Source organism: Halichoerus grypus, chromosome 4, assembly GCF_964656455.1.
Source record: "Halichoerus grypus chromosome 4, mHalGry1.hap1.1, whole genome shotgun sequence".
Taxonomy (NCBI): domain Eukaryota; kingdom Metazoa; phylum Chordata; class Mammalia; order Carnivora; family Phocidae; genus Halichoerus; species Halichoerus grypus.
The window spans coordinates 164,743,607-164,757,090 of record NC_135715.1 but is presented as its reverse complement, the minus strand read 5'-3'; the positions used below and the strand labels follow the sequence as shown (position 1 = coordinate 164,757,090).

At 37.8% G+C, this 13,484-nt stretch overlaps 1 protein-coding gene across 2 annotated transcripts in view; it reads left to right on the top strand.

Moving 5' to 3' along the window:
- Positions 1 to 51: 51 nt before the first annotated feature.
- NDUFS1 (NADH:ubiquinone oxidoreductase core subunit S1) overlaps positions 52 to 13,484 on the top strand; it is a 30,304-nt gene continuing 16,871 nt past the window's right edge. The window contains exons 1-11 of one of the 2 annotated variants that reach the window (XM_036107965.2): positions 52 to 204; positions 3,405 to 3,469; positions 4,203 to 4,294; positions 6,379 to 6,486; positions 7,191 to 7,267; positions 7,904 to 7,985; positions 8,076 to 8,206; positions 8,666 to 8,851; positions 10,787 to 10,921; positions 11,570 to 11,684; positions 12,835 to 12,980. In XM_036107965.2, coding sequence (XP_035963858.2) covers positions 3,409 to 3,469; positions 4,203 to 4,294; positions 6,379 to 6,486; positions 7,191 to 7,267; positions 7,904 to 7,985; positions 8,076 to 8,206; positions 8,666 to 8,851; positions 10,787 to 10,921; positions 11,570 to 11,684; positions 12,835 to 12,980 — 1,133 coding nt within the window. In that variant the 5' untranslated portion in view covers positions 52 to 204; positions 3,405 to 3,408. Of the gene's footprint in view, positions 205 to 233; positions 289 to 3,404; positions 3,470 to 4,202; positions 4,295 to 6,378; positions 6,487 to 7,190; positions 7,268 to 7,903; positions 7,986 to 8,075; positions 8,207 to 8,665; positions 8,852 to 10,786; positions 10,922 to 11,569; positions 11,685 to 12,834; positions 12,981 to 13,484 lie in introns of those variants that run through there. The other variant, XM_078071232.1, reaches the window with a different exon arrangement.

Sequence of the window (13,484 nt, the reverse complement as noted above, 5' to 3'; positions counted from 1 at the left end):
CTGTCAGGGGACGGAAATTGCCGAACTCAAACTGAGCGGAAATTGTCGAATCTGGAGTTTCTAGTCCCTCCTGGCTTCCCGTTCTCCAGGCCCGGTGGGCGAGGTTAGCCGAGGCCGCCATATTGAATAAGCAACCCGGCTTCTGAGGGGGTTGGTGCGGTACAGACAGTTCTGCAGAGCAGCTTCGGCGTTTCCAGCGAGAAGGTGAGGCCGTGATAGCGTGAGAAGGCTGAGGTTCCCCTTGCCATAGCAGTTGATTTCTTGACGACACTGTTTCTTTTGGCCCAGGTGACTCATTCTACTCTTGTCCTTGACTGGGCGCCACGTCCCACCCCCCTTCCTCCGGAAGCCCCTAGGGCCGGCAGGTGAGGGCTGTTGGCCGTGGTCTCCGGTCTCTTGGAGCGAAAAGCAGGTGGAGAACCTGGAGGCCCTGGGAGCGCTGGCCCGGAGGCAGGCTTGTGGGTGACCTTCATTCTGCAAGGGAAATGCAGGACATTCCCCTTTGTGGAGAGGAGGCCGTTTTGTTCCCTGGGAGAGGACGTATGTCAAGTGACTTAGGCCTAAAGACTGAGCGTTTCACACCCCCCCCAAATTAACATATACTTGGTATAGTACACAGTTTGGCCGCTGTTGCCTTAGCAACCATCCACACCTCTGGGGTTTTTTTGTTGTTGTTTTGTTTTGTTTTTGTCCGTTGAGTGCATTGGGCAATATTTTTTATTCCTTTCCCTGGTGGGGAAACTGAAGAAAATGATATTTAAAAAGTTTGCCCAAGGTCGCACTGCGAATGACATGGCTACGTTTAGCTATGTTGGGATCTAATGCATGTACCGTTTAAGACCGTGGATCAGACACAACTCTGCTCCAGAACGATTTGAGGGCATTAAAAATGTATCGTGAACTGTTTCTGATGAATAAACATCCAGGTTGTTTCCATAGGGAATGTTCTTTTTTACACCGAATTGCATATGCATCGTTGAGCAGGGTGTTACAAAGCTGTCAGAGCACCTGCACTTTTTAATTCCAGGGAAGTAGAAATTTTGGCCAGAAATTTGAGATAGAATTCATTTCGCAAATAGTGTTGAATGTCTATTATAAACTAGAAATCAGTCCATGAGGAAGAATAAAATGGGTCATTTGACTGGGGAGTAGTTAGGAAATTTAAGATAGGCTGATCAAGGAAAGCCTTCCTGAGGAATGTCTGTTAAGCCCAAATCTGAAGGACAAGAAGCCAGAAAGATCTGAAGAAAGAGCCTTTCAGTCTGAGGCCACAGCCTGTGGGGAGAGGGGAGAGGCTGTAGGGACAGTGTGGAAGCTAGGAGACCTGCTGGGGGGCTATTGTAATAGTCCAGACAAGATGATGGTGGCATACAGTAGAGTGGTACCTTGGAAGGAGAGAAGTGCATGGATGCAGGATATACGGTGGGGAATGTGGAATAGTACTGTTCTTATACTAAAAAGTGTCCACTCCAGTTTTAGAAATGATTGGTCATTAACATTTTCCCATTTAGAGATGACTATTTCCATTCCTACGTGGTAGATAAATATGTGGAAAGTGCATTTCAAAGTTTTGTAAAACTCTTCTGTTGGGGCACCGCACTCTTCCGTTTGATGCTGGATTTTCAAGAGACATCCTAGTTCTCATTGATTTCCTAGCTAAAGTGGACAATACTTTTAGATTGTATTGGAGACAAAATAATAGTAAGAAAGTGTTTACATTGTTGTATGAAATATTGATTGTTGATTTTCAGTCTGTCATTACTCTAATTCAGCAAATTCAGATTTACCTTTATATCATCAGAAGAATTTAGTAAGACAGATGCTACTCATTTTGGAACTTGGTGGTAAGATTATGTGGTGGTTATTTGTCCAAGGGCTAAGTCTTCAGAAAAGGGAAATGATCGAATTGCACCATTTCTCTTCAAGGAACTTACACTTTAGTAGGTACTAAAATTGATTACTAACCTATAATTTAGTAGGTGGAATAATAAAGCTATACACACAGTGTGTGCTGATGGTACAGAGGGAGTACCAAGGAAGAGGACTTTGAAACTGATCTTCAGTGGCTAGTACTGTCTGAACTGAATTTAGATTTAATTGACATTTATTGAACTCTTACCAATAACGCATAGCCTAGGAAGTATTGTTTTCTTTCTTACCAATAGATAAAGAAGCAGAAACTCGATTTACCAAAAATCACTCACTTGTAGGTGATAGACTTCATGTCTGCAAATTTAATATCAAAAGTTCTGAATTAATGAATGTTATGAATTAACTATAGTCTGAATTAATGAAATTTTCTGTTATACCTCTTCTGTAGTAGGTATGTGAAACTTCATGCTTAAAAGGTGTAAGACTGTCTTCCACTCTCTAACTTTGAAAGTCATTATGTTGATACATTCTGATCACATAATTTCCATATTTAGAAGTTCTAAGTGAAAAATTACAATTCAGATGCTTAGCCCATTTGATCAAGTGAGTGGACAGAAAGTTCAGTGCTTAGCCCTTATGATCAAGTGAATGGATAAAAACTAAAAGTTCAGATAACTTTTCTGTTTGCTTGTGTGTATCTTTAATTAGTATTATTTATATAATTCCCATTTCTTTTAGTAATACAACAAATGTTTATTATGGGAAACTGTCCTTGTGCATTACAGGATGTTTAACAGCACCCTGGCCTCTACCCACTAAATGCCAGTAGCTTTCCACCAGTTGTGACAACAATGTGTCCAAATATTGATAAATGTTCCCTGGGAAGCAAAACTGTCCCTGGTTGAGAACCACTATTTTAGAGCTTACTGTGTACCAGCCTTGGAAATAGGCACTGAAGATGGAAAAATTGAAGAAGTTCATAATACAGTGAGGGTAGAACAGACTTATAATTGCAAATCTGTAAGATAAATGTACTAAGCACAGAAGATGGCACCCCAGACACTTAAAAGGCTTGGACTTGTGAGCCAGCTCAGAATCTCAGGAACATTTAGTAGATAACTGCTTAGAACATAGGATGTTAGAATGAGTATTGGTAGGAAATGAAGGCAGAAAGGTAGACGTTATTTTACATAGTATTAATGGTAAGCTCACTGTTGTTCTTCGAGTTTATTTTACTACATAATGTTTTACATGTGATCATTTTTGATAGTTAAAAACAACACAAAACTGCCCTTTATATAGATTTATATACTAGCTGCTCCTTCTTAGCTCCTTGACATTGTACAAGTCAGTTAATCTCCTGAGACTGAGTATTCTCATCTCTAGAATTTGAGGGAAAACATCAGGACTCATGAATGTTCAATGTAATAATGTTTGTGAAGTGTTTAAAACTTATCAACTATTACCAAAAAGTTTGTAATTAGGTTTTTTTCCCCCTATGGTAATATAACTCTTCTTTGTTTTATTCTTAGCAATATGTTAAGGATACCTCTAAAAAGGGCCTTAGTAGGCCTTTCTAAGTCTTTTAAAGGATGTGGTAAGTATTTTACTTTTATTTTGCACTTGTGGATACTAGATTTTCTATCTTTGTAAATTTATTGGTTTATGGAATGTTTCTTGAAGGACCCTAAACTGTAATTTGTTTTAAATAAAATAGAAACAAGTGACCGTAGTCGAATAGAATAATTTTTTTAAAGATTTATTTGTATATTTTAGAGAGAAAGAGCACACAGGCAGGGGGAGGGGCAGAGGGAGAGAATCTCAAGCAGACTCCCCACTGAGCTGGAAGCCTGACCCAGGGCTTGATCTCACAACCCGGAGATCATGACCTGAGCCAAAATCAAGAGTAGGCCACTTAACTGACTGAGCCACCCAGGCGACCTAGAGTAATTTTTAAAATATAACTAAACAATTTATAGAAGGTGTCATGAAATAGAAAGTAGTAGTAACTGCCTATCATTGCCAGAATGGAAAAGCAGTCATGCTGCTTTTGAAAAGTGGTATTCCCATGAACATATTTTCAGTGGTATTAAAAGTTTCAGCTTAAACTACCATTAAGAGTGGATAGCCATATTCTATCTGGTATTCAGGATTGGAAAAGCTTTTATCTAATTCTATATTTTATAGGTTTGCATCTAGAGAAATAGAGGGAAATGGTATAAAATTAGGAAAAATCTTAGGCTTGTAGGTTAGAGTTAATCCACTATCCTCTGCTATAATAAATTTAACTCTGTTAATTTATTTCTCATCTCAATATTTTTGATGGTCAGTTCGAACAACTGCCACAGCAGCAAGCAACTTAATTGAAGTATTTGTTGATGGTCAATCTGTCATGGTGGAACCAGGAACTACCGTCCTTCAAGTAGGCATATGTTCTAATTCTTTATTTTTGCGTATGTTCTGGTTTTTTAAGGAGTATCAATTTATTTCCTTAATACTTCTATTTCCTTAATAGAAGTTTATTTACTTCTAAAAATTTTAAGATTCCTTGATAAATGCTCATAAAAGAACTATAGATAGTAAAATTATATGAAAATAAGTTGGATTTAAAATCTTGGCATTTCAAAGTGAGCTATCATTTATCTGTTTCTGACTTTCTTAGTGAATTATGGTAGTTATTTTGTTTCACTTCTGCTTTCCAAGTAAATGCCTACTAGAAATTTGAAGTTACCAAAAATAAATTATAAGCTAATATAGGTAAGTTTGGAGAAAAGGCAATCTTTGTTGTGAACCTGCTTGATGCTTTTCACTTCATATAATTTCTCCATTTTTATAACATTTCTAAGAATGTGTCCTACAAAGCAGGTAAATGGAGGGTAGTCCGTTCTTGAATTCATGCCCTGAATACGTAATTTCTCCAGATTCCTTCAGACCTAACAGAGTCGGTCATGGACAAGTGATGCTTCATTCTATCTGCGAGTTATCAAAAGCTAAAATGCTCTTTATTCATGTTCGCAGTCATTTCTAGACTATCTGCCAGGCACAGACAGGTAAACAGTAAGTATATAACAGAGGTATATGTTCAAGGTACAGTAGAGAGTATTTTTGCCAGGTACAGGAGGTGATAGAAAGAGAACGTATCTGAAGGGATCCCTGAGGAGATTTTAAAGGATAAATAAGTGTTTGTATTTGGACAAAGAAGCTTCAAATAGTTTGGTATCATTCGGACATAAGGTGTATGTAGAAGATGAGATAGCAGGAAATCAAATTACTCTGATAGGTCCATGATGAAAGAAGATATATGTCATGCTAAAGAGCTTAGAGTTTGACCCATCAACAGTTTTCATGGCAATTAAGCAATATGACAGTGAATATAGAGGATGTTGGTTTGGAGAATAACAAGACTGGTGTGAGAGACAAAGGAGAAGTATCTTGCATTAGTAGAGCAGAAAATGAAAGGCCTAAAACAGATAGTGGCAATGGGAAGGAAAGTAAGAGGACAGATTCGGGGAGAGTGAGATGTAGATAGACAGGCCTTTAGGAACAGTGAAGAGCAGGGGAATTTTTGTGGTTTCTGGCTTTGTTAGTTTATTTGGGGATGTATCATAGGAGACAGAAATAGGTTGAATTTTAACTCTTTATAGAGCATACACATGTGCATGCCTATTTAAGTCTAAAACTTGGAGAAGTGGTGGACTGTCAGGGCCACAGATGAGGGTTTAGATATAATCATCATCTGGAATGTGAGCTAGTATGAAGGTTGGGACCAGATCTTGCTTGTTACTTACTATACCTTCTGCATCTAGCACATAGGAAGACTCAGTACATTTTTGCTAAGTAGTTAAAACATTGGAATTTGAGGAAATTGCTTTAGAGTAAGGGCTGAAGATGGAAGAACTAACCCCAGTGGAAATTTGAATAGGTTTGTAGGCCTCGAGAAGGAGGAGTGATAATTAGGAGAGCTAGGCTAATCCCCCTTAGTAGGCAAATGGTAACTGAGGAGAGCTTCAACCACAGTGGGAGTATGAGTCCTAGGTAGGGTATATGGAGCCAAATATAGAAGCAGATCATAGCCAACTAGACAGTGTGAGATGGAGTCTAATCCAAAGGAGGAGAGCTAAGCAAAGAGGAAATGTCAGTATGAAACCACTGGGATGGAGTTTGAAGGGGTGTCTTTGTGGACAGTGGTTCAGAGTGGAAATGGGAAGTCAAACCTTCAGCACAATCTGAGAGGTTGGTTAATTCAGTTTCTTCCACATAAGGTGTAGGTATGCTGAGGATTCTTAAAGAGGCAGGGCAGCTTTGGAGCAAACAGAGGTAGGAATCAAGAGCAAAGAAGGAGGGAAGTCTCTTCAGGAATGAAGTAAGAATGAATGAAGGTATAGATATTTACAGATAGGAGTAATAAAGTAGGTGGGGATGACTTTTTTTCCTTCTGTGTTTTAGGCAAGACAAGGATGAGGTTAGGTCATTCTAATGCAAAAAAATGTTTACTTTGTCTTCTAGGCTTGTGAGAAGGTTGGCATGCAGATCCCTCGATTCTGTTATCATGAAAGATTGTCTGTTGCTGGAAACTGCAGGATGTGCCTGGTTGAAATTGAGAAAGCTCCTAAGGTACTTGATACCTAAAATTCCACACCATGCTGTAGAAGGTAGAAAACTTTAAATCTTGCAGCAAACTTTATTTAGAATCATTGTTGTAGTGGAGAAACCTAGCCCTGTTTAATTGTATCTGGAAATTTATTTTTTTGTGTGCAGTTAAATCTGTTCATTTCAAAACTGGAAATGCAGTGATGAAAGTGCTTTATAAATGCAAACACTATATAACTGTAACAGATTTAGAAAGTAAAGGTGACTTCTTATACCTGCCAGTATTTCCACATGGCTATATGACACAGGTAGGATGTGGAATTGCAAAGCAGCACATTGAAAGCACTTCTGCTGTTCCATTTTCAGTAGAGAAAGGGATTGCAATGAAGAGGTTCACTTTCAGTTTAATTTCATTTTGTCTCATACAGTTTTAATTCAGTAGCACCTGCTAATCAAAACATAGTTATTTGATGTTCTGTTTCAGAGTCTCTTTATAAAGTAGCTTTAACTATGAGAATAGAATTTAAAAGCATGATGTCCTATTTTTTTCTAAGAGAAATATAAAGTGTCAGGTTATCATATTGTGAATATGAAAACTGAAAAATTGAGCCTTCAAAAATACTGTTTTGTTTCTTTGCAGATGTATGACTTAATGTTTTTATATGTTGGGTTGCTTATAATTACAAGTAAATATAAGTACATAAAAGATTTTTCCATTGAAATTCCAGGTTGTAGCTGCTTGTGCCATGCCAGTAATGAAAGGTTGGAATATCCTGACAAACTCAGAGAAATCTAAGAAAGCCAGGTACTTTAATGCTACTTAACATAGTAACTTTTCTTAGAGCAGAAAATTGCTCATTTCAGTATTTAGACCTCTCATAGATGAGAAATTCAATAGCAAACTCTGAAAAAGTTGACATGTTCAGCTCATAGGAGCAGTGGAAATAAGTACACATTGAGGAGGTGAAGTCAGGTGTTTATGGTTTTGAGCCTAGAATGGAATTAGCACTAAAAGCTCTTCTTTAACAACTTGTTAAACTTGTGATGAATAGTGAATCTGGGGCTTATTGAACTGAGATTATTTCAGTAACATATTACACTGTTATTTGTTTTTGCTATGCATTTATATGTTTGTTTTTGTTTTGAGTTAATGTGAATGTTTTCTGAAGACCATTTAGCAATTTTCAGTAATTTTATATTGTTAAAAGTCATAATTTTCTAGGTTCTATACTGATATTTTATTCCTAGACTTATATAAACATTTTTTTAGATAGTGTGTCTAATACTAGAATAATGGTTGCATTGGCATTTCTGATAGTAAATGTAAAATTAATACTCTAAGAAAGGATACATCGCTGAAGGTTATTTAGATAGCCTATATCCAAACCATTTTGAGTGCCAAAAATTTATATCATTTTATATATTAAAATTTTCCATACAGAGAAGGTGTGATGGAGTTCTTGTTAGCAAATCACCCACTAGACTGTCCTATTTGTGACCAGGGAGGTGAATGTGATCTGCAGGTATGTCATCTAACTTCATAAATCTTTTTTGGTTGTCTTAAGTTTTAATTTCACTAGCAGCATTAGATTAACTCTCCTAATCTATTTAAGGACCAGTCCATGATGTTTGGAAGTGATAGGAGCCGATTTTTAGAGGGGAAACGTGCTGTGGAGGACAAGAATATTGGGCCATTGGTAAAGACCATCATGACTAGATGTATACAATGTACTCGCTGCATCAGGTAATGTTTTTTCTTCTGTCTTCTGGAATATCATTCACATACTTAGTTAATACTCACAAATTTGGTGAAATAACAACACTAGAAAAAATGGCAACTTTTTTTTGGTTGTAGAAGAGGGATGTTTTTAATGTTTTCTGCATAAGCCAATGAAATGAATTGTTCACTTTCAGTGAATATCAACTTCCGTTGAATTTACAAATCAAAATCTACAAGCATTAACTCTGTGATAACTTGTTGAGCTATACATGATTTGTGCAATTTTCTATATGTGTGTTACACTGCAATTAACTTATAAGCAAACGTTTATTGAACTCTTTTTTATTCAAGGACTATGCTCACCATTGAAAATATACTCATCTTTTTAGTGTTTTGAAAATCATTATCTCTTTGTGATCATAGTTAGAAAAGGAGATAATTTTGCTGGATTTGACCATTTGACAGTACATTTTTATCTTGCAGGTTTGCAAGTGAGATTGCAGGAGTAGATGATTTGGGAACAACAGGCAGAGGAAATGATATGCAAGTTGGCACGTACATTGAAAAGATGTTCATGTCTGAACTGTCTGGAAATATCATTGATATCTGCCCTGTAGGTGCCCTGACCTCAAAGCCCTATGCTTTTACTGCCCGCCCTTGGGAAACAAGGTATTCATTGTTGTATTTTTTGACAATTTGTTTTTTGTCCTTTAGTTGGCTACTGTTCAAAAAAATTTAAGATTCGTGTTCTTCCTGTATTCTAATTGTTTTGGTCTGCTAAGTTTTTATGTATTTGCTTTAAGTAAAACCCTCTTACTGGAAGGTAAGAAGATAGATTGAAGGATAGGATGAACCTGTGGAAATTAATTACAGTTTTCTTGGAAATTAATTCGAAAGTACTTAACCACATAATTATGTTATTCACTCGTTCTTCCAAAGAGTAAAATTGTCTTGATTTTTTAAGATTTATAGTCTCCTTTCATTGTATATTAAGTTTTCAACCATGTGGCTATATCGTATTTTATTTAGTCAGTTCCTATTATTAGACATTTAGTTTGTTTCTGTGTAGTGGTAAATCTATGATAAAAATTGTTATTGGGGTGCCTGGGTGGCTCAGTCACTTAAGTGTCCAACTCTTGGTTTTGGCTTAGATCATGATCTCAGAGTCGTGAGATCAAGCCCCACCTACAGCTCTGTGCTCAGGGCAGTCTGCTTCAGATTCTCCACCCCCCCCCCAGCTTATGCTTTCTCTCTCTCTCTCTCCCCATCTCTCAAGTGAATGAATAATAAAATCTTCTTTTAAGAATTGTTATTCATAGATTTTCTTGTATATCTCTGATCCTTTTTACTAAACCAGGAAATGGAGTAGGTAGTTGCAGTAAGTTTGAATTTTTTTTTTTTTAAGATTTTATTTTATTTATTTGACAGAGAGAGATTATGCGAGAGAGGGAACACAAGCAGGGGGAGTGGGAGAGGGAGAAGCAGGCCTCCCGCTGAGCAGGGAGCCCAATGCGGGACTCTATCCCAGGACCCTGGGATCATGACCTGAGCCGAAGGCAGACACTTAATGACTGAGCCGCCCAGGCGCCCCTGAATATTTTTAAGGTTCTAGAAACATATCATTAAATTGCCCTCCCATTTTTAAACTTCCACTAGAGTATATGGGAGTATCTTACAATTCTAGGCTTTAAGCCACATATTTATGTATATAAAAGGATTAGGGGGATAGGGCACAGTACATAGCTGAGATGTAAGTAGAGATTTTTCTCTTTTTCTTCTGAGACTCCCATAATGCGAGCAGAAAAGAAGCTTCCATCTCCACAGCCTACCTCAGCCTGGCAGAATCTGTTCAAGGTGGTAGGGAAGGAGATGAGAACAGGCCCCAAGCCACACCACCACTGATTTCCAGCCTTCTTACTTGAACTTCAGTAGTTTTTCCCTGCATAAAAGCTTCTCATGATAGTGTATGCCTTTGGTAGATTTCCACAGTGGTTGTTTTTGTTAATTTTGTCTAGCTTTATTTTTGCTTTTTGTGGGGAGGATTTGTCAGGCTTTTATAATCACCCACACCCAGAAATCTTACCCTCTTGCTATTTATTTTGATAATCATATTTCCCAGATTTGGCCATTTGGAACCCTTACCATTAGCTTTTGTATTAGGTAACAATCTCTAAAGCTTTTTTTTTTTTTTAAGATTTTATTTATTTACTTGAGAGAGCATGTGAGCTCATGCATGTGTGATTGCGGGGAGGAGCAGAGGGAGAGCAGACTCTGCACACTACACAGGGCTCAATCTCACTACCTTGAGATCATGACCTGAGCCGAAATCAACAGACACCCAACCAACCGACTGAGCCACCCAGGTGCCCCTAAAGCTTTATTTTTACAGTAGAAATTTGTGTGAAGTAGTCAAATATGAGGGTAATTTTTTTTATTGCAATTTCTCTGGTTCCCATTATTTTTAGAAATTCAGAAAGGCAAGTCACTGTAAAATTTTTTTGTTTTGGATAAATCAGGTAACAGAAACTTTGTCCTTATTGCCAAACTCAGCATAGTATATGTGTTTATTTTCTTAGAAAAAAGCATATGTGTTTATTTTCTTAGAAAGACAGAATCCATTGATGTCATGGATGCGGTTGGAAGTAATATTGTGGTAAGCACAAGAACAGGAGAGGTGATGAGGATTTTACCAAGGATGCATGAGGACATCAATGAAGAGTGGATCTCTGATAAAACCAGGTATATGCTGCATCGTTTTCCTTAATTTTTGCAATTGATTTGAAGTACATTTTATGGTAATTTTAATTTTAAAACACCGTTTTTATACTTGCACATTAGTTAATAAATAGAGACTATTGAAAATCTAGACTTTATATGGAGAATTGGACAAAATTAACAATAGTCTAGGCATATCATTGGCTTTCATATAAACTTTGACAAATATCCATCCTACAATTTTGAAGTGGATTAAGATATTTAATCTATTCCAGTTTGTTCATTAGAGAAAAGCTAAATGTAACTTAGAGCTTGTACATCATAATTTTGATAAAATATCTAAAAGTATTCAAGTTTTATAAATAAAAATGATTTTCCTTCTTCAGCTGTCAGATATTTTTGTGTTGTAATTTTAAGATTATTCAGGTAGCTGAAAACAAATTATAAAAACTCAAACTTTTTAGATAATGTTTTAGTTTTGGATGATGTGCATAAAATATTTATTCATCTTTCAAAAAACCTGGAATAATTATTGGTATCCAAGAATTTATCAGTCTATTTGACACTTTAACTCATACTATATTTAAATAACATTTTTTTAGATGTTAAACTTGAAAACTATAGTTGCCTCTTAAGCAGGATTCCACAAATGGTATAATTTCTTTTATCTAGATTTGCCTATGATGGGCTAAAACGTCAAAGACTTACCGAGCCAATGGTCAGAAACGAAAAGGGGCTTTTAACCTATACCTCCTGGGAGGATGCACTCTCTCGTGTAGCTGGAATGGTAAAAAATTGAAATATAGAATAAATAGTATTTGTGATTTTCAAGGAACATCTTTGTAGCAGAGTGGGGGATGTGTGTCTCTTCTCTTCTTTCCTCTTACAAGATTGCCTTCCATTTAACATTTATTAAGAACCATATGCCAGGGCGCCTGGGTGGCTCAGTCATTAAGCGTCTGCCTTCGGCTCAGGTCATGATCCCGGGGTCCTGGGATCGAGCCCCACATCGGGCTCCCTGCTCGGCGGGAAGCCTGCTTCTCCCTCTCCCACTCCCCCTGCTTGTGTTCCTGCTTTCGCTGTCTCTCTCTGTCAAATAAATAAATAAAATCTTTAAAAAAAAAAAAAAAAAAAAAAAAAAAAAGAACCATATGCCAGATATCATGCATGAAGTAGCGATGTAGAGACCACTAACACAGGGTACCTACTTCCCACAATCTTGTAGTAGTTACGGTAAGACCTATAGTCAGTCAGGTATCATGTGCTTGGGTAGTTGTGCAAGAAACGATGTATGAGAGAGCACCTGGGAGGAGTGCCTAACCAGGCTAGCATATCAAGGATGCCTTCCTACATAAGGTGAATTAGGCAAAGTCTAAGAATGAATGCAAACTTGCCAGAGCAAAAATGGAGGGAGTGGCTTTCTAGTCAGAGAAAGGCAATGTACATAAAGGGCTTGAGGGAATGGTAGATACTTCTGAAGAAGTCTTCATCCTCCAAACCTCACCATGAGGCCCCTTTGTTTCTAATTTAAAACAAATACCTTCCCTCCAAGCTGGTGGTATTACTAACCTTGGCCTCACATACACCTTGCTTCTCACTTTTAGATTAATAATTAGTGTAAGCCTTTTTAGTCAAAAGTTCGTTGCTTTTTTTATACTTTAAAATGACTATTGTTGGGACACCTGGGTGGCTCAGTCAGTTAAGTGGCTGTCTTCGGCCCGGGTCATGATCCCAGGGTCCTGGGATCGAGTCCCACATCGGGCTCCTTGCTCAGCAGGGAGCCTCCTTCTCTCTCTCTCTCTCTCCCTCTGCTTGTGCTCTCTCTGTCAAATAAATAAAATCTTTAAAAAAAAAAAAATGACTATTGTTTTGTTTTCTGAGCAGTGGTCTTTGCTGAATGGAGGTTTTTTGGTGATGCCCTTTTTATCCATTTCTAGTTGCAGAGTTTTCAAGGCAATGATGTGGCAGCAATTGCAGGTGGCTTGGTGGATGCCGAAGCCCTAATAGCTCTCAAAGATTTGCTTAATAGAGTGGACTCTGACACCTTGTGCACGGAAGAGGTCTTCCCCACTACAGGAGCTGGGTGAGAACTACGAAGCTAGCATCTAGGCCTGCTTTGTTGTTGTTTTTGTACAAGTTGTGTATAAATCAGTACATCTGGTGCGCCTGGCTGGCTCCATTGGTAGAGTGGGTAACTTAATCTTGGGGTCCTAAGTTCGATCCCACATTGGTGGTAGAGTTTACTTAAATAAATAAGTACATCTGTGGCATCAATAAGTGATACATGACAGCTTGGATTCTCCATCATACCCACCAGTTTCTTTTCACTTAGAGACCAAAGTCAAGCCAGGAACTGTTGGAGAATCCCAGTTATTAATAAGTATCTGAATGGCGCCTGGGTGGCTCAGTTTGTTAAGCATCCAACTCTTGATTTCGGCTCAGGTCATGATCTCAGGGTCCTGGGATCAAGCCCCGAGTAGGCTCCTCACTCAGCGGGGGATCTGCTTGTCTCCCTCTCTCTTTCTGCCCCTCCCCCTGCTTGCATGTGCATGGTGTCTCTCTCACATAAATAAATCTTAAAAAAAAT